The following is a 21273-nucleotide window of genomic DNA, read 5'->3' as shown; positions in this document are numbered from 1 at the left end:
AGGGTTTACTTTAAATGACCAACAATGTGATTAGTTTAAATGGTATCTTGATACGGTTGGTGATTAATTTTCACCACATGGTCTTTATAGATTTGGAAAAAGCGTATGATAGGGTTCCAAGAGACATTCTTTGGAGGATTTTAGAGAAGAAAGGAGTACGAGTAGCATATATCCAAGCTATAAAGGATATGTATGAAGGAGCAAAGACTGCCGTAAGAACTCATGAAGGACAAACCGAAAGCTTTCCCATAACTGTAGGATTACATCAAGGCTCATCCTTAAGTCCTTACCTTTTTGCGTTGGTAATGGATGAGTTAACAGGACATATTCAAGATGATATTCCTTGGTGTATGCTTTTCGCAGACGATATAGTGTTGATAGATGAAACTCAGGGAGGGGTAAATGCAAAGCTTAACCTTTGGAGAGAAGTGTTGGAATCTAAAGGTCTTCGCCTAAGCCGATCAAAGACAGAATATATGGAGTGCAAGTTCAGTGCAAATGGAGGCCAAAACGAGTTAGGGGTGAGGATCGGAGATCAAGAAATACCAAAGAGCGACCGTTTTCGTTACCTAGGATCTATCTTGCAAAAGAACGGAGAATTAGATGGAGATCTCAACCATAGAATACAAGCTGGATGGATGAAGTGGAAGAGTGCATCCGGCGTGTTGTGTGACCGCCGTATGCCACTGAAGCTCAAGGGAAAATTTTATAGGACGGCAATAAGGCCGGCGATGCTGTATGGCATAGAATGTTGGGCGGTGAAACATCAACACGTACACAAAATGGGTGTAGCGGAGATGAGGATGCTTCGTTGGATGTGTGGGCACACGAGAAAGGATAAGATTACGAATGAGGATATCCGGGGTAAAGTAGGAGTAGCCGAAATTGAAGGAAAGATGAGAGAAAATCGGTTACGGTGGTTTGGACATGTGCAAAGAAGGCCTACTGACGCTCCGATTAGAAGATGCGACTATGGGACAGAGGTTCAGGGCCGAAGGGGTAGAGGAAGACCTAGGAAAACTTTGGAAGAGACTCTAAGAAAAGACTTAGAGTACTTGGATCTAACGAAGGACATGACACAGGATCGAGCACAATGGCGTTCTAAGATTCATATAGCCGATCCCACTCAGTGACTTGGATTTTCCAAGTCTCCAACCAAGAAGTTTTCCTCACTCGGGAAATTAAGGGAACACTACCCCAACCTACATGCTCCACTTAGAAAGCTTCAACATACAAGCTTCAACAAAAGAAAATTCAAAGAACTTAGCGAAGAAGGCTTTGGTGTATTTAACACAATACGTTGAAATGAAGGAAAGCTTATTTATTGATATCCCCGATAAGCTACAAATATGTACATATACATGAGTCAAAATAAACACACAAGAGGGAGCCTTCACAAAGGTTGCTTAGGAGAAGTCTCAGCAGTCGGTAGAGCCCCAGAAAGAGAAGGCACCGGAGGGGGATCATTTGGAGCCTCAGTACTGGACAGAACCCTAGAAGGAGGAGGCATCAGAGGTTGATCATTTGGAGCTTCATTACGCGGTACAGCCCCAGAAGACGAAGGCAATAAATGCCTTTGGAACAAACCCACAAATCTCTGATGATCAAGTAAAACCTGACCATCAGTTTCCTTCATCTGGTCAAGCTTCCTCTTCATGTTTGTAGCATAGTCATGTGCGAGCCGGTGCAACTGTTTATTCTCATGCTTGAGCCCTCTAATCTCCTGTTTGAGACTCATCACTTCAGCCGCCAATGATTCAACTTGGCGGGTTCGAGCAAATAGGCGTTGGGCCATATTAGACACAGAACCTGCACACTGAACAATGAGAGCCAGCGAATCCTTAACAGCTAACTCATCAGACCGTTTGGAAATTAGTCTGTTATCTTTGGGAGTGAGAAGGTTCCTGGCCACCACCGCAGCGGTCATATCATTCTTCATCACGGAATCCCCAACGGTAAGAGGACCAGTTGGGGAGACGAAGGATGGGCGCCATATGTTGTCTGGAGAAGGCGGGGCTGCCTCTTCAACAAGGTTCAAGTCAAAACGACGGTCGGAGGGGCCAGACATTTTCAAAGGTGTTGAAGAGAGAAGAGGTCGGACAAATCAAGATCTTAGAAGTGCAAGAATGAAGCTTCTACTGGTGGAGATTCAAGTGTGCTTTGGAACTTAATGCCAGCCTCTATAAAAATCTGCACTCGACGGAGCTTCAGAAATCAAAGAGGCGCCTGCTCAGAAATCGAAGAGGCGTTTGCTTTCTCAAAAGTTGGGCTGCTTAGAGATCACGAGGGTTGATCTCAGAAATCGAAGAGCCGTTTGCTTTCTCAAAAGTTGGGCTCCTCAAAGACCACGAAGGCCGATCTCAGAAATCGAAGAGGCGCTCGCTTTCTCAAAAGCTGGGCTCCCTAGAGACCACGAGGGCCGATCTCAGAAATCGAAGAGGCACCTACTTTTCCAGCCTTGTCAGCACCTGTCACACGCACACTCAGCTTTGCGGAAATTATGGGCATTCTGTCAAAGACTTCTGGGGAAGTAGAAAACACATGAATCTTACTGTTCAATCACCCACTTCCCACACGCAACAATAGCTCATGGGTACCACAGATAACTTTGCCAAAGTTCTCTGCCAAAGTTGAGCACGTGAAGCTTGCAGCTCCCACTACATCGCTCTGACCATATTATTACCCACAAGGGTAAAGGAACAGTACCACTGCTGGATAATTGGAAAGTCCATGTATGTCAACCTCTGTGCTTCGTGGCAAGGTAGACTAGCAAACATGCCCAACCTTTACTCACATTCGAGAAAACACTCCCAATAAGATTGCTTGCTCCAAAATCGAAGAGGCACCGTCCTCCGAATCTAAAGAGCCAGACTCCCAACATGACTACTTTCTTAAAAATCGAAGAGAGGGTAAAGGAACAGTACCATTGCTGGATAATTGGAAAGTCCCTGTGTGTCAACCTCTGTGCTTCGTGGCAAGGTAGACTAGCAAACATGCCCAACCTTTACTCACATTCGAGAAAACACTCCCAACAAGATTGCTTGCTCCAAAATCGAAGAGGCACCGCCCTCCGAATCTCGAGAGCCACTCTCCCAACATGATTACTTTCTCAAAAATCGAAGAGACACTGCTCCCCGAATCTCGAGAGCCAGACCCCCAGCATGATTGCTTTCTCAAAAATCGGTGAGGCACCGTTCTCCGAATCAATCGAAGAGGCGCTCGCTTTCTCAAAAGCTGGGCTGCTCAGAGACCACGAGGGCCGATCTCAGAAATCGAAGAGGCATCTACTTTTCTAGCCTTGTCAGCACCTGTCACACGCACACTCAGCTTTGCAGAAATTATGGGCATTCTGTCGAAGACTTCTGGTGAAGTAGAAAGCACATGAATCTTACTGTTCAATCACCCACTTCCCACACGCAACAATAACTCATGGGTACCACAGATCACTTTGCCAAAGTTCTCTGCCAAAGTTGAGCACGTGAAGCTTGCAGCTCCCACTACATCGCTCTGACCAAGAAAGGTAAAAGAATAGCAAAGAAACAGCACTAACAAAGTTTAGACACATAAATTTTGAAGGTCTAGCTACCATATTATTACCCACAAGGGTAAAGGAACAGTACCACTGCTGGATAATTGGAAAGTCCCTGTGTGTCAACCTCTGTGCTTCGTGGCAAGGTAGACTAGCAAACATGCCCAACCTTTACTCACATTCGAGAAAACAGTCCCAACAAGATTGCTTGCTCCAAAATCGAAGAGGCACCGTCCTCCGAATCTCGAGAGCCAGACTCCCAACATGACTACTTTCTCAAAATCGAAGAGAGGGTAAAGGAACAGTACCATTGCTGGATAATTGGAAAGTCCCTATGTGTCAACCTTTGTGCTTCGTGGCAAGGTAGACTAGCAAACATGTCCAACCTTTACTCACATTCGAGACAACACTCCCAACAAGATTGCTTGCTCCAAAATCGAAGAGGCACCGCCTTCCGAATCTCGAGAGCCAGACTCCCAACATGATTACTTCCTCAAAAATCGAAGAGACACTGCTCTCCGAATCTCGAGAGTCAGACCCCCAGCATGATTGCTTTCTCAAAAATCGAAGAGGCATCGTTCTCCGAATCTCGAGAGCCAGATACCACAGACCACTTTTTCAAAGTGCTCTGACAGAGTTAAAACATGTGAAACTGGCAGCTCCCACTACCGTGCTATGACCAAGCAGGGTAAAGGAATAGCATTACTACTTGTTGTTAGGGAGACTCCTATATATGTCGACCTCCATCCCCAACGGACAGGCAGACCTGCAAAAATGCTCAACCCTTCATCATATCTAAGAGGGCACTCCCAACAAAGCCTTTCGAAATATTCAGCTTTCTTTCCCCCCGATAATACCTCTGCAAACAAGCTATACTAGAGCAAGAATATCTCATATCATCAGGGTTAAAAGCAAGAGTATCCCATATCATGCTTTTTCCCTGTTTTTTCTTTTGGCCTTGTTTTTACCTGCAAGACAAGGAGAAAGAGAGCAATCAGTCAGCACTTGGAATCAAGCTTCCAGCCAGGAACTGACTGCCTGGAACCCCTTACCTGATTACTTACCTGGCATTGCTCTCGAGTACTCATCTTCATCATCTTATGTTTCCAGGGAAGATTCCGCATCTGCTTGAGGAACAGATAGGGCAAGTGCGAAGGATACAAGGAAGCATGTGGAGACAAGCGTAACAGCACACGTGCCGATACATCCATTACTCTGTCAAAAGCAAAAGTATCCCATATCAGCAGGGTGGAACGTACTCTAGATTTGATGGACTTGTTTTGACCCTCAAATTCTTCAGTCGGCCTTATACTCTGGAGGAAACCAGAAAACCCTCCAGCTCAGTTCAAGAATAAGCCTGTGGAAAGTTACTTCTTCAAAAGCAAAAGTATCTCATATCATCTCTTCTCATTTTTCTTCTCTTTATCCTTCATGCTGCTGCAAGATGGGGAGAAGGTGAACAATCAGTCGGAGCTCTGATTGCTTACCTTGTCTGTCACCTCTTTCAGCAGACCCCCTAGCTCGGCGACTTGGGGGACTCCTACTACATGGTTTGTATCGCGCTTGACCAAGCCTGAAACTACAAGTAAGCTTCAAGTGAAATTGATACATTACCTTGTGCATCTCCACCAGTTAAAGATACCACCCCTGGATGGAGGAAGAGTACTTCCAGAGAAGATGCCACATCTACCTATGAGACAGATAAGGCAAGTCAAGACGACACCACACTCCGATACTTAGAAGTTTCGTGATTACGAGATCATTCTCCCACAATATTTCCTAATGTCATTTGTACTAAATCATTCACTCGTACTCACTAAAGGAGAGCTTGAACCTATGTACTTGTGTAAACCCTTCACAATTAATGAGAACTCTTCTATTCCGTGGACGTAGCCAATCTGGGTGAACCACGTACATCTTGTGTTTGCTTTCCTATCTCTATCCATTTATATACTTATCCACACTAATGACCGGAGCAATCTAGCGAAGATCACAAAAAGCGACCGTTTTCGTTACCTAGGATCTATCTTGCAAGAGAACGGAGAATTAGATGGAGATCTCAACCATAGAATACGAGCTGGATGGAAAGAGTGCATCCGGCGTGTTGTGTGACCGTCGTAGGCCACTGAAGCTCAAGGGAAAATTTTATAGGACGGCAATAAGGCCAGCGATGTTGTATGGCAGAGAATGTTGGGTGGTGAAGCATCAACACGTACACAAAATGGGTGTAGCGGAGATGAGGATGCTTCGTGGGATGTGTGGGCACACGAGAAAGGATAAGATTGGGAATGAGGATATCCGAGGTAAAGTAGGAGTAGCCGAAATTGTAGGAAAGATGAGAGAAAATCGGCTCTGGTGATTTGGACATGTGCAAAGAAGGCCGACTGACGCTCCGGTTCGAAGATGTGACTACGGGACAGAGGTTCAGGGCCGAAGGGGTAGAGGAAGACCTAGGAAAACTTTGGAAGAGACTCTAAGAAAAGACTTAGAGTACTTGGATCTAACGGAGGGTATGACACAAAACCGAGCGCAATGGCGTTCTAGGATTCATATAGCCGACCCCACTTAGTGGGAAAAGGCTTTGTTGTTGTTGTTGTTGGTCATCATACATATCGTATAGTTATATACTGCCGTAGATTTATTGCAGGTACTGATATTTCTAGTAGATGTTAGATTTGCTAGCAGACACTAGTCATCGATCAAGTAGATGTCATTTCACTTGCTATACAACTTGATTGATATTGCGTGTTTGATTGAATTACTTTCTTTGATATGACGAGCATTGTGATGTGAACTTTATTACTATTATGGTAGTATTATTATTTGTGTAGTTTTCGACTCTATATGTGATTTCAAAACGGGAGTTAATATGCTCAAATGATTCTAACTAGATAAACTTGGTTCATTCTCACTTGGTTTGTCGACCCCTCAGGATATAGCGAGAACAAGGAAATCCCTGGGAGTGACAAGTGGGCTTGGCAGTGAGGTTTTCACTTACAAACTTGATGATGGTTCCTCTACTACAATATTATTTAATTTGTAATATTCGCGTAATCATACTTTTAATTATGCACTACACTACACTACACTTTATTGTGTTAACTGTTATGCAAACTACTTTCTACTCTAAATTGATGTGATGTGATAATAATGGGATTGTATCCCTAAACATGTGTTCCCAAGTGGGGAGGTTGATTAGGATCGCTTTGTAGTTTACTTTTGAAATAAATAAAGAACATTTTAGTTCAAATTCATTCGCATCATTATTACCTTGCGTTATTAGGTTGGCATTGTGACGATATCTTACGATGGAGTTATATCTTATGTATCAAGCCAACAGCCCAATGAACAATGTTTTTTGGGATCACAAGCTTCACCAAAAAGAAGTGGACAGAAATGCCCCCCAAACAAAAAACTTCAAAAGCAGTCCAAAATAATGCATCAAATGTGGCAGGAGTATTTTCGTCATTTTAATAATTAATTATTTTTGTACTGTTATTTATTTATTTATAATTAGTACCTTATAATAGGCTAGCAATAATGTGGTTCAATAAGTTGTTCATTAAATATTATTTTCTCTATTTTTAAACATGTTCAAAACATCTTAAGATGTGTATAATGCTGGTTATAAAAAAAGTCATTCGCACGCACATAATAATGTGATTAAATTAGTTGTCAAATGATTGTTTTTATATATTTTAAACAAATGATATTATCTACACTAAGGGAGAGGGGTGGGCTTAGTCTCACAATAAGCTAGTAATAATGTGATTCAATCAGTTGTTTATTAAATATTATTCTCTATTTTTAATGTAAATTCAATAAAGACCAAATTTATTAAGTGAATTCAATTGCTTTAATTGATTTATGAGGGATTTCTTCTAGCATGATTTAAAATTATTCATTTACTTCAAATATTTAACTTTTCTTCTGTCAATTTAAGCATATAAATATATTTAAAATGTCTAAATCGCACGTAATATGCTGTGATTCAAAAAACATTTTCTGAACGCGCTAAAGCTAGTTATCAATTTAATGACGGCGAGCATATAACAACCTCGTAACCTTTGATTATCAAGGTCAGGTATTAATGCACATTTATATGGGCATTTTGGTATTTTGGTTAAATAAATCATGAGTAAATTGTAGCAATGGTCCTTGAACTTTACTCAAATTGGAGCAATGGTTCCTCAACTAAAAATCCATTACCATTGGTCCCTCAACTTATCAAAATGTGTAGCTATAGTCCTTTTCATTAATTTCTTCAAAATTTTGTCAAAATATGTTATGTTGGAATAACCATTTATTTAATTAGGGTTCCTCAACTCATCAAAGTATGTAATTATGGTCATTTTTGTCAACTACGTAAAAATTTTTGTCAAAACGAGTTATGTTTGAAGGACCATAGCTACAATTTGGATAAAGTTAAGGGATCATTTCTCCAGTTGAATTAAAATTGAGGGACCAAAGGTAATGGATTTTTAGTTGAGGGACCATAGCTACACGTTTTAATGAGTTGAAGGACCAATGGTAATGGATTTTTAGTTGAAGGACCATTGCTCCAATTTGAGTAAAGTTCAGGGACCATAGCTACAATTTACTCATAAATCATTGTCATTCAGGTCAGGTAAGCAGTCAAAGTCAGATTTAATCGTTAAACTTGTATCATGTTGTCGATCTCTAAGACTTAAGTACCCATTAGCATCCAAATCATGCTGTAACCAATATGCTTTCAAATCTTCGACCACCTTAGATCTGGAGGCGGATGGACGACTGCCCTGGCAGCCTCAGACCACACAACCCAGATCGAAGGCTGCCGCGGTCGCCATCCTTAGACCGGGCCCCTTGAAGAGGTCATTTACTTCGTTCTCACCAGAGAAAAACATAAAAGATAAAAAATAAAAACATGGATTACCGATTACACTTAACAAAAAATCTCAGCTAAAAATTTCCAATTAAACATAATTAATTCACTTATCAAAGCAAACAGTGATTACATTATCGACAGTTCAATAATCAAGAAACTCTACCCTTCAAGTATTCAAGCAGGTTCAAACTCCAGCTAAACAAGGAAAATAAACTAACACAAAGGTCTTTCAACAATATAAATAAACAAAAAAACCAATGCAACTATATCTGTTAAAAAAAAAAAAAAAAAAAAAAACCTTTTGAAAATCCGACCGACGGAACTGCTGCTGCTGCACAACAGTTCTTTGTACTTTTTTTTTTCCATTTTCTTTATATAGTAGTTTATGAGGAGGCCCGTCTTCATTTCTCACGAGCTTTTCGATAAAAAAACCAAACCACAAGAAAACCTGAAAACAGCAAAAGAGAAGGTATCACACACAACGCCAATTCACAGGACAAAGATGTTAAAAGTTATTTCAATTGAGACCCTTTCCTACCGAACATGTAAACAAGCAATGCCACCCGTCAAGCCGCAAATGTTGATCGTAGGTTGAGTACAGCATGAGCAGGTGTTTGTCATACATAACTGCTAGAACAGGGGGAACAGAGAAACAGAAGAAAACTTTGTCAAATACTACTAAATACATTCAGCAATATGACGATAAAACTTTGTCAAATCTTCCCGATGGTCTAGGTACAGAATAAGAAAACTAGTCACAATTGTGGTTGTAGTGTCCAATTCTCGACAATACAAATAAATGAATTTTAATTCTCCACCTACAGGCCTTTCCAAATTTAATTGTTCATTCGTGTTTGTTCATAAAACATAGAAGGCCATTACTTGTGGAAGAAATTTGAGCTATCCATAATACATATAGAATTATCACTTTGAGGTGTCAAGCACTGAATATATGTCAAACCAAATCAACGAAAGACCAAGGCCCTACCTAAGATATCTTGGAACACATTGGCCCAAAGTGCCCCAGAACATAAGCTGAAGATCACAAAGGGCTGAACGAAGGACTGCATCACCAAATAAACACAACTTAGAATTTTGTGACTCCCAATACAGCAGAAAATTTAAATTCAGGCAAAGATGGAACCTTTATCTGCTTATTCAAACAAGCTCCATGTTATTTTGAAGTACTTCACTGGCCACATTCATCTGCGAGTATCTGCATGTGAGAAGAAATAAAAAACATTCAGATTGCATCAAAAGGTAGAAATCTATAATATGCACCCTCACCAGTCTAACCCAACCCTGGATAAGGTCGAAGAAAGTCTGGCAAACAAATAATTAGCGCTAGAAAACATGAGGTATGACTTGCCTGCGAGGCTTGTTTTGTCGTTGCCCATATTCATCTCCCACAATCTCTGTAAAAGAAAAAACTATGTTAATACCAAACCATAACAATAAATTAAAAGTATTTAATGCCCAACTCAATGGCCAAGAGTTAAAAAAGTAGGAAGCAGAGGCAAAGTGTAAGATAATGCTGTACCAGGCTTTTGTGAAGGCTTCCATTCGTTACTGGTTTTATTTGGATTATTCTCTTTGCTGCAAATTAACGAAGATTATTTAGAATGGTAGATAAAGATGTTAAATAAAATATAGGATCTCCTGACCACGTGGCAGTAAAAAGACCACTTAAACAATTATTTCAACTTCAACAAGGGAAATTTAACCAAGACACAGTTAAATAAATAAACAGACAACAAGAAGATAAAAAGGAACCACATAATATTAAACGAGAAAAATCTAACAAACAAGTTAAGTAAAATATGATACAGGAGAGGCCATTATCTCAGAATCAAAACTATCAAAGAGGCACCAAACCACCAACCTCAAGGAACCCACAGAAGATGTTTGTCCTAATGGGCGAGCATGATAAGAACCATCAACAGTAATATAGGAAGGGCAATATGTTGCCCCCAGTGCTCCTGCAGCACCCGCCAATACAGGTAACCTGAAAAAAATTCAAACAATTACCACCAGAGATCTTTCTCAAACTAAAGGAATCACCCCTTTTAGATTGAACTCCATTCTCATAGCAATACAACAACAACAACAACAACAAAGCCTTTTCCCACTAAGTGGAAATGAAAATAATCGCCCACTTGAAGATATTTTTCCAAGACAGATACGACATTGAAGCAGTTCCTACCCACACAGCAATGAAGTATAAAGAAAAGATATTTTAATATCATTCTCTTTATAGCAGACAATAATTTCTAATGCAAAGTAGTCAACCACTAACTGAACTAAATAAGATATCTACTTCCCATAAACAAGAAGATCTAAAAGAAGACAAGACAACAGATAGAAACATACTGACATTAAAATAATTCCCATACCATGTCATTTCGCCCGAATTTCCTAAACCGCCAAGTTGTGGCTGAGCAACATATCCAGGAAAGGCCATGCCAACAGCAGGAACTCCCATACCCCCAGTATGCTGGCCCCCAAATTGCATGACTGCACAATCATCGAACCAGATGAGATGTCAAGTCATAATCTATTGAAAGCTTAAATGTTAGAGAAAGAAACAAGCTAATATGCACTAATAATTTAGTCTCTATATTCTAGCTACTGTCAGTCACTGTCGATAAACAGTTCAGAGAACACCATCGGGGTATAATCATAAACAGTTCAGAGAAGCAGTGAAAATGTTTTCTTAGGTTACAGTGCAGGGAAAAAATTGGTAATTAGTCTAGATTATGTTTTATTTTTTCATTTCTACAATTAAGGGCAACTCTAATTCCGGAGAAATTGATAACCAGAAAGGTAATCCAATCCAATATACTTACCAGGTAAAAAGGCTGGAGTACCAGGAAAGTTAATATCTTTATGATTAACATCCATACTCCCAGTGGGTCCCATAACCGGAGCTCCGCCATATGGAAGAGTGCCCCTTCCACTACCCTGAACACTGCCTTTTCCCTTCGCAACCAGGGCACCTTTAGATTTACTTGAATCTGAAGGTAATTCAACTTCTCCCGATTCGAAGGAATTTGATGACATGGTTGTTTTGGGCGGAGAGGAAGCTTGAGATTCACTTCCAGGGCGTTCTCCCATCTGCTGAGCAGGAGCTTGCAGAGCCAGTTGAGATCGATTTTGAGCAGGATTGCGCCGAACAGCATGGAGATGTGTTGATGGAGAAGCTCTTGTCATTTGGTTCTGAGACACCGGTTGATAACTCATCTGTCCATGGATAACGCCCCTTCCTTGAACCCTAGACTGAGGAGCTTGAGTGGTATTGACAAATGACCCAGAAGGTGACATTTGTATGTTAGTCAAAGTCTTCCCAGTAGCTGGGTTGGTAGAGTCATTAATATAAAGCTTGTCCATATCAACAGATTCAGCTATATTCTTCCCTCGCACCAATGCATTGGTTTGGGGCACATTGAAACTCTCCCGCATGACAGAAGACCGAACATTTCTCTTACCACTCCCAGCCTGTACATCCCGCTTTTGGGAAAGAGTGATGTCTTTATTGGAACTGGAAGAACCTGATGGGTAAAAAGGAGGAGAAGCTGAATTCAAGCTTGAGGCAAAGACATTTTTCCTAGCAAAAACTTGGTCAGATTGTGCATTTGAGTTGGGAGTAAATGTTCTCTCTGAATTACTTTGTACATTTTTCTCGGCAGGCTTTCCAGACCTGAAAATAACATCAATGTGACAGCTAATTATAAACAAATCATAGAATAACGAAGAAAGTATTAGTACCAGAAGAATACGTTGTACTCACTGTTTGTTTTGTGTTGGCTGTGCCTGTCTGTTATTCCTAAAAGCCGGTTCATACCTCCTGGGCCCTCTCCCTCTCACACCCTTGGGTACCTGTAGATTATTATTGTCATATTCATTAGACCTGTTTCCTCTGGTACTCCCACGATCAATACCTCGGTTTCTTCCGCGACCTACATAAGGACCCTTCAAAGGTTTCTTTCCCTGCATTAGTAAGCAGTCCACATACAAAAGTCAGATGAGAGATGAAAAAAGATCTGTAGAAATATTCTGCAGTATGACCATGTATACAACTATTACCTCTTCGTAGTGCCTTTCCTGCAAAGTAATCTCTTCAAACTTATCGTGCCCCCATTTCCTTTCATCTTTGGACTCCCACAGCTTCCTTCCACCATGTGTTCGCCTACTAAAAGAAGAATAATTCAAATTATTACAGTGCTATACACCGTAACTAGACCCATAAAAACTAAAACCAATGAGAGGCAATTCCAAAAAGGAAACTTTAGATATCAATGTTAAAATAATGTTATACTGTAGGAACCCCAGAGTAAAATACTAGGTTTGGCATAGAAAGCTTGGATGGGGTATCACACAAGGAAAAAGCAATTCTGTCCATCAATGTTTTCATTTTATTTCAATATTAAACAAATCAACATATAATCCACCAGAATTTCCTCAACTTTTATGATACAAGTAACCACAACATCAAAATAAAAATAGCAAATCATTGTCTGACACAGCAGTCATGGTGAGCAAATGCAGTACTTTTTTGTTCTTTTGATAGTAAAGACTGGGACAACAAAAAGGAGGTAGCCCTATAGCATCTGTGGGAAATTCAACATGAGACCCATGCTTACTGAGGTGCATCTCAGCCCGTCCAACAACAGGACTAACCCCTGGGGGTTGTGAGCCATTGTGGTGTTCACAAAACTTTGCCAAGTGAGACAATGCAAAATAAAATAATGGATACACCGAGAAGGGATTTCGATTTACACTAACTTGCAATAGAGCAGCGTCCAATTTTGCGCACTAAACCTTATGAAAATCATAAACAATCACTTCCGTGTAGGAATGAAATTGCGATGTCCACAAATATACAATGAAAGTGCAGATGATGTTTAAGAACAACTAAACTCTACCATAAATCCTTTTAACCCATTCCACAGTTTAAACAAAGCTTGTTCGAGTGAAAAACACATCAAATATGTGAGGTCACTATCACCTTGGCATGTCCAAGAATGTACTTTCAACCAAAATAATTTAACTAAAACAAAACACATAAGAAAAGTAAACTAATGGGTAAGACGCATAACATTAATAAAATAAAAAAAGGAAAAAATGCCAACGGAAAAACAATGATACATAAAGAAGCCACTATCACAGCTGCACAAGTTTACTTCCATAGTACAACAGTACAACTCCCACCTGCAAAACTAAACCTACATTCACACTGACGGAAAATACAATTATAAATAAATACCTGTGCCGACCAACAGAATTGTCCCTGAAACGGTCATCATGCATGTAAAATGCACCCGCTGTCGGCACTGCAAATGGCTCATTCTCCTTCTTCTCCTCCCCTTCTTCGACCTGATTACCCCCATTCCCATCCACGGACCCTTCCACAGACCTCTGCCCATCACCTTCCATTTCCGTAACAGCCAAAACCTCAACCCTGCCACCCGTCTTGCCTTCACGGTCGCTATCCCGATATCCTTCCAAGTCCTCTTCTCCCACAACTTCCTCCTCAACCTCTTCTTCTTCATCAATCTCTTCTTCTTCATCCTCTAGTTCTTCGTCATCATCGTACTCAGCCGCCCCACCCTGATCATCCGATTCATCGGAGTGAACCACGGCCCTTGGATCCACCCTTGGCTTCTCCCTCACCTCCTCTTCACCTTCCTCATCATCGCTCGCCGCTGCCCTCCTCCGCATCGCCAGAGATCGCTTCGCTTCCTCCGGATCACTGTCATAATCCACATCCTCCTCGCCCACCGAAGCCATCAATTCAACTCTAAACCAACAAAAACCCTAAATCCCAACCAATGAAATCTCCAACGAAAAAACCCTAGACAATCCAAGACTTCCCTACAAAAATCAAACACCAACCACACGTATCTTAACTCAGATAAACCCCAACCTTCGTGGAAATTCAAACGCGAATTCGAAAAAACCAAACCCCTCAATCAAAAACCGGTAAAAACCAAAATTCCGCGGGAATCAACCCCCAATATGTACATTACCTTAATAGGAGCTCGAATTGGGAAAAACTAGGGATTTTATTAGGGATTTGGGATCTTACCCGTGAAAACCCTAGAGAGAGATTTTGGGGCTTTTGGACGACGATGCCGTCACAAATTGAAAGAGGAAAGACTTGGAGAGAAGTTAAGATTTCGATGAAATAGATAATTACGGAAATATCTGAGGCAGTGAGGTTGTTGTGCAGGGGTATTTTGGGGATTTCACATGTTGTAGTCACAGAATCACAGATTCACAGGTCTGGAGAGGGAGTGAGGCGTCAGAGACAAAGACGCGATTGGTATTAAAAAAAATTGAGCTTAAAAAAATGTTTGATAAAAATTTAAAAATAACTTATTTTTATAATTTTGAGTGAAAAAAATGTTAAAAACGTGAAACAGTAAAAATAAGCTTATTTTTACAGCGTAGCAGAATTAGTTTTTTTTTCAATGAACAACAATATTAAATCAGCCCTAAGCATGATCTCACACGTGGACTTGCTTACATTTGTTGGGTGCTCTCAACCAATCAATTTCTGCCATTTGTGCATCTGGAAAGTGGGGTGCGATCCAAATTCAGCACTTTTTTGTTTTTGTTTCTTTTCTGGATTTTTTTCTTTTTTACCTTATTTTTCCTTTCTTAAAATTTAGAAGCAATTACCATTTAATATTACAGTTTAGTGGTATTCATCTTTATTTGTAAGTAAGATATTTTATGTTCGATTCTTGATAAAAACGAATTTGAATCACATTATTGCTAACATATTATGAGGTTAAGCTTATCTCCTATTTGTTAGTATGAATAATATCGTTTGTTTAAAAAAAATTCAAAAGCAATTTTATTGGAGTAAACAGAAAAGGGAAAATGACATGATTGCTTTATCCAATACCAGATGAAATTTTTTATAGGGTGTAATTGAAAAAATATTGTTTTTAGAGTTTACTCATTGTGGCCCTCAACCTTCAAATAAACTAACCTTGTCTTTCATGTTAGTTTGTACATCAATTTCATCGTGGTTGTTAAAGTTTTTATTTTTATTTTTTGTTAGACTTAATCCTGTGGTGCGCATATAATTTCTTTTTAATTTTTGCTCGTTGGCCATGACGCGGTAATATGATTAAGTTTAGGTACATTGGCAACCCTAAACCTAGGATGATTCTAGGTACATTGACAAAAAAATCAACATTCACTCATAATTACAACAAAATGGTGCTTTAGTGATGAATTTCTTTGCTCTAATAATTTTCCTCACCAAAAGACACTTTCATTGTGGGTTCCCCTATGATCATAACACTATAATGTCTGACTAATTCTTAAACTGCAAGTTCTTACAAGTCACTTGCAACTCTAACAACATTTTATCTCAATTACATGACGATCCAATGGTCAGATCGACAATCCTCACACAAATAATGGCGACTACAACTTTCAGATCTAATGCTTGAATTCCACAAAAATGTTATAGGTTCACATATAGGAGGCCAACACATTGTTGTGTAGATAAACCCATACAAAGGCCTTATGGGCTACCACGCATATCAGCATCTGTAGTGGATTGAGTAATTATACGATATTAACAAATTAACAGAACTTCTGATGTAATTAGACAACATGCATGACATTGATGCGTAAAGGTAAATTTTGAGGATGACACTAGTCAATTTTGAACTTAAGGGACAAAAATAAGGCCTTTTGAAAACATCACAGACTATTTGCTCTTTTTTTTTAAAACATCACAGACTATTTGCTCTTTTTTTTTTATGCAATAATATTCTAGTCTAATTAGGGAGAGGATAGAAGGAATACTACCTATAAATGAGTCTCACTTAAACCTGCAACTTATAAGTGAATGAAAACTAATAGACTGTAAGATCATAGCTATGCATAATATATTCTTGACATTCCTTTTTGTTGGCAGTTGAAAATCAACAATGGAAGATTGGAATGTTGGTGTAGAACAAAACATATTGGGTGAATAACATCTTGACCCAAAGCAATTTAAGCTACACTTTTCATTTGGACTGAACGCACTGAGTTGAAAATGAATATCCTATCCACCACTTGCTATCTTATTTCACTATTGAGTTCTTAATTGTGTTTTGCACTTCTTCATATACTGGCTCAAACCTTGACGAGCCTATTGAGCAACAATAATATTTTCTTAGTAAAATTGATATTTTTTTAGAGCTACCAAACTAGCACATAAAACATATACTCTTAAGTACTAGAGCTATAAACTTCTTGCAAAGTGAAAATAACTTTTGTTATCGTACATTGTCTTTTATTGAGAGCCAAACATTATATGTATTTTATTTTCTCTATAAATTCTCAAAAGAGGCAACCTATAAATTCACCACACCTTTAGTGATTTGACATGGATTTTGAAGCTTAGAAGAAAGATTGAAGACTATTAATATTTCCTCTAAGGGCCGGCTTTTTGATGTTAGAGAGGAAGAGTTGCTCTCATCTCTTGTTAAGATATGATCCTAATTGAAGGAGAAGCTAAGTGTGAGCTTATATAGGGAGATTAGTCAAATGAACGACTCTCTCCTTCCTTTCTCACAAAACCGCCCATACATAAAAGGGATGAGGCTTTTAGGCCATAACCATCTCTCATTCCTTTCTCACAAAACCGCCCATACATAAAAGGGATGGGGCTTTTAGGCCATAACCAATGGCTATCGTTAATTCTAACTTGGATCCATATAGAATGGGCCGCATTAAGGTGTTTTGGTTTAGAATTTTTCTGTTTTTTTTTTTCTGAGGGACAAAACAACTTTTGCTTTGTGTGTATAAGAGAAACACAAGGAGTATTTATACTCCTTACCGGAACCCCTATGCTGCACCTCCCTTGGGTTAGGCGGAATGGGCTTTGTTCCATTTGCCTAGGCCTATCACTTACCCACTTTGGGTTTGTGACTTGGACCAATTTTAATTAAATAAGCTCCAATGGCTATTTAATTAAAATCATGTCCAATAAGCCAAAATAATTAATCTAATCTAATTAACAATTAATTATATCTAATTATTATCCATATAACATTACTCAAACTTATCATATTTGTGTGGCCTGTTAGGTTCTAATTAAAGTCGACAGTGACATTAATTAATGAATAAATTTAATTTCATACACTATAAGTGACACCTAACAACATGTCATGGCTACCGGTTAGTAGAAGTAGGAGTGAATTTTTTGCCAAATTACTGTGCTAATCGAATTTCCAACCATACCATACTAATTTTGTGCCAATCGGTATTGGCATGGTATTGGTATTAGATACCATTACCACGGTATTAATGTACTGTACCGAAAAATATAATATATGTAATATATAATTCATTAAATCATATAATTATATATGTAATTATATAATATATATATATATATATATATATATTTATATATTTATAATATATAATATGTCTATATATTACTTATCACCTTTCGCTTGCCCTTGAAGTGCTTCTGCTTGGCCTCCGAAATTTGGTACGCTGTTCTAAGATTTGATCACGCTTTAAATAAAATCCAGGTCGTTGATTTGATTTTACAAAACTCATAATTTATGTTTTAAGAAGTAATATACGGTATATTTTTATTTTTTGAATTAGATCCATTTTCAATTTCTTTTTTTTTGAAACTATAACTTCTATATGGATTATAAACTTCTATTTGATTTGGTTGGAACTTCTATTTGGATTGTAACCTTAATCTCCATCGTGAATCATTTGATTTATTATGTGTGTGAATTGTAAATGATGAATGATAGATGAATTTAGGCTATAATATATGAGAAGTCTTGCCCTTGAATTGGGTTGGGAAAAAAAAGAAAAGATTTTGGTCCAAAACAAAGTGGCAATTATCATACCATACCATGCTAACCGAAATATTTGGTGTACTGAAATTCGGTATATCGAAAGTTTGGTACGGTAATGGTAATAGATTTTGCCAAACTAAAAGTTTAGTATGATAATTGATATGGAGGTTCTGGTACGGTAACTGTACCAAACCCACCCCTAAGCAGAAGTATACATGAACCATGATACTCTTTCGAACTTTGATTGTAGTTACAATGCAATTTGGTCCTTCTATTATCCATATCCAGATCTCGATCAAGAATTATGTGATATGGAATTATATCAAGTCACATACAATCATCTATGATCGCCATGATGCATCTCATGTTGAAGCAGTTCTTACAAACATAACGTGATCAATAGTTACTCTTGAACAATTACCATCAGGTGATAGGTTCTTTATTGCCATTCTTGAGATGCATTTTAGGTGGCTTTGAGGGATATCTCATTCCATTGAACAATTACCATCAGGCGATAGGTTCTTTATTGCTCATTCATGTACCTTCATATTATACACAAGAACCTGAGTACCACATTATTGGGCCCTGAGATCTCATTAAGGGCTTTAAGGTGAAATCAAAGTTCATATCTAAAAATATAAGATACCTATGATGCTTCAAGTCTAAGAACTATTTACATACTACAACCAAACGCTTTGTAACGTTTGGCATGTGGTAAGCATCCATACGTTTAAACTTCTTGAACATTCAGTGTTCAATGAACTTATTAATAGATAAGCATTTGTATATCCATCACGTGTCCAACACGCGTAGCACAAGACCGTGTTGGCTTTAATACGATTTACACTCGCCTTTCCGGATAGTTAATGCCTGGTTGAGTTTCCAAAAAGCTAAGAACTTTATCTAAGGACTAAATGACTATGGAATACAAGTCTACTTACGCTAACATCATTTAGGACATTGTCTCCATACCTTAAATCCTATAGACTCATTCATAGTATATTATCACTATAATATAAAGCCAAACTCATGAATGGACAAAATTTGCCTTTTATTAATTAATTAACATGAAGTTATTACATAATATCCAATATTATATAAATTGGCTTTTAGAACATAACTCCAATATAGAACTCTATGCACGTACTCTTGTTTGTTTGCGTTCAGTGAACTCACTCTACATTGAACGCCTACATACTTGTCTTAGGCTAAAGATTAGCCATCCTCCTAATTAAGCTAACGTAGTGTGTACCAGTCTTATAAGTATCCATTTAATAGTCTTATGACTAGGAACAGTTTAGGATAAGATGGAAGGAAAGAGATCTCTCCAATACAACTTATTTATAGCGGTTGGATATCGAATCTCACCGTTGTAAGAAAATAATTCTACAAATCCAACAAAATGAAAACATTTTGGTAGCCTTAGTGGCTATCAATATCAATGTCTTTTCCAATAGTAAGTAAATATTTTTTAATACAACAACATATGTACACTTTTTGTTTACGAAAAATGCTAGTTATAATGGCCTAATATTTATTTTTGTTGCACAACTTCGAGCAATTCATAACGCTGTGTTGCACTTTCTGTGGATCCGTAATATAAAGATCATTTCACTGTGCAAATATGTACTAAATCGTGAAAGAATAAAAACAATAAACTAGCTAGGAAATGAATGCCTTTTGTGCATGCAGTCATGAGCAAATGTATTTGCAAATAGAATTGTAAACCTAAGAGTCCATAGAGAGGTAGGGTTTGTTTTGTTCATACCAGAGCCCACATTTGTACGCATAAACTTTGAGCAGCTACAAGTATAGTTGCAAAGATTATCTGGTACCGACATTCCGTGCTTGCATTTTCCTACACAAAAGGAGGCACACCAAAGAGGCCTGGTCACATTGCACTTCGAATAGCAATTCCCGTAGCAATCTTTGAAAACCGATGGAGCTTCCTTCCCTTCGACTGCTGCAAGTATCAAGAACATCAATCCAACGATTACCACAAGTCTCCCAGTAACCATTTTGTTCATAGGCTCTAGTAAACAACTGCCCTTTCTCTCCAATATTTTTGTGAATCAAAGGCTGAGAAAAATTCTAGAATTTATAGCATCATTATCATTTATCTACCTATAATGTATTAACTTTAGGGTTAATGAGTGATGCTTAGTTTCTTGCCCAGAAAATCTACTCATACGAGTTCTCAATTTACTCTTGGATATATCATATATCCTTTTTGGATTGGCCTATTGGTTAGGATATAACAACCAACCCTCAATTAATGTCTTTCTTCTTCTTTTTATTTTATTTAAATACAATTACATGTTTATAGTAACAGAAGGAAGAATAAATTAGTTTCAAACTCATCATGAGACTCGAACTCGTCATCCATGAGATTCAAACTTTAAGGCCTCTCACTTATAAATGTGGAGTACTATACGTAATACGTAATCAGTAACAATGCCTTTCTTATCATTCTAAAATAGTGTATGCATGTAAAGCACCATATAATCACATCCTTTAGTAACAAAACTCACGCCACTATCTTTTAGATATGTTGAGAATTTGCTAAGTGTACCACCAAAGTCTAAAGACCAGATCTGTTTCCTGGAAATTAACGAGGACATATGGGAGATATCAAGGGTGTACCTAAATATCATGTCTACTACTTTATATCAGGCCAAATAGCAAAAATGTTCCTTGAGATTTGCATAACTCATCACTTTGGTCCTTAACATTTCAAATTGATAAAAGTGGTCCCTGAGATTGTCCACTATCCATCATTTTGGTCATTCCGTTAAAAACTCCGTTAAGTGTCCCGGAGCTCTTGGCCGGAAGTTTGGGCAACAAAGCTTCGTAACTCAATCGTTTCTTAACCAAATTCGACCCATAATATATCAAAATGAAGATAGGAAAGTGTAGAATAAGATTATACCTATTTGGAAGCCCAATGGCTGCCAGAGATGGCCAGAAAATAGCCTCAAAGTTGACTGGTCCGAGGGAAAACTGAAAAACTCGTCGGAAACTGGGTAAACTTTAAACATTCA

The 21273-nt window shown here is 38.5% G+C and overlaps 1 protein-coding gene across 5 annotated transcripts; it reads right to left on the bottom strand.

Annotated features, from left to right (window-relative positions):
• Window positions 1-8466: 8466 nt before the first annotated feature.
• Window positions 8467-14580, bottom strand: LOC126634050 (protein MLN51 homolog). 5 transcript variants are annotated; one of them, XM_050304539.1, is made up of 13 exons: window positions 14482-14580; window positions 13660-14267; window positions 12480-12585; window positions 12184-12383; window positions 11243-12093; window positions 10790-10910; window positions 10279-10401; window positions 9937-9992; window positions 9766-9811; window positions 9541-9612; window positions 9385-9460; window positions 8935-9023; window positions 8467-8844 (listed from the first exon to the last, which is right to left on the bottom strand). In XM_050304539.1, the coding sequence occupies exons 2-10, from the start codon at window positions 14181-14183 to the stop codon at window positions 9555-9557; spliced, it is 2085 nt and encodes a 694-aa protein (XP_050160496.1). In that variant the 5' UTR covers window positions 14184-14267; window positions 14482-14580; the 3' UTR covers window positions 8467-8844; window positions 8935-9023; window positions 9385-9460; window positions 9541-9554. The 5 variants fall into 5 exon arrangements, with proteins under 5 accessions (XP_050160496.1, XP_050160495.1, XP_050160498.1 ...); XM_050304538.1 differs by having other exon boundaries at window positions 14423-14569; XM_050304541.1 differs by having other exon boundaries at window positions 12480-12582; window positions 13660-14556.
• Window positions 14581-21273: the final 6693 nt, after the last annotated feature.

Source organism: Malus sylvestris, chromosome 9, assembly GCF_916048215.2.
Source record: "Malus sylvestris chromosome 9, drMalSylv7.2, whole genome shotgun sequence".
Taxonomy (NCBI): Eukaryota; Viridiplantae; Streptophyta; class Magnoliopsida; order Rosales; family Rosaceae; genus Malus; species Malus sylvestris.
The sequence above is the reverse complement of the archived record's forward strand: the minus strand, read 5'-3'. Positions and strand labels throughout refer to the sequence as shown.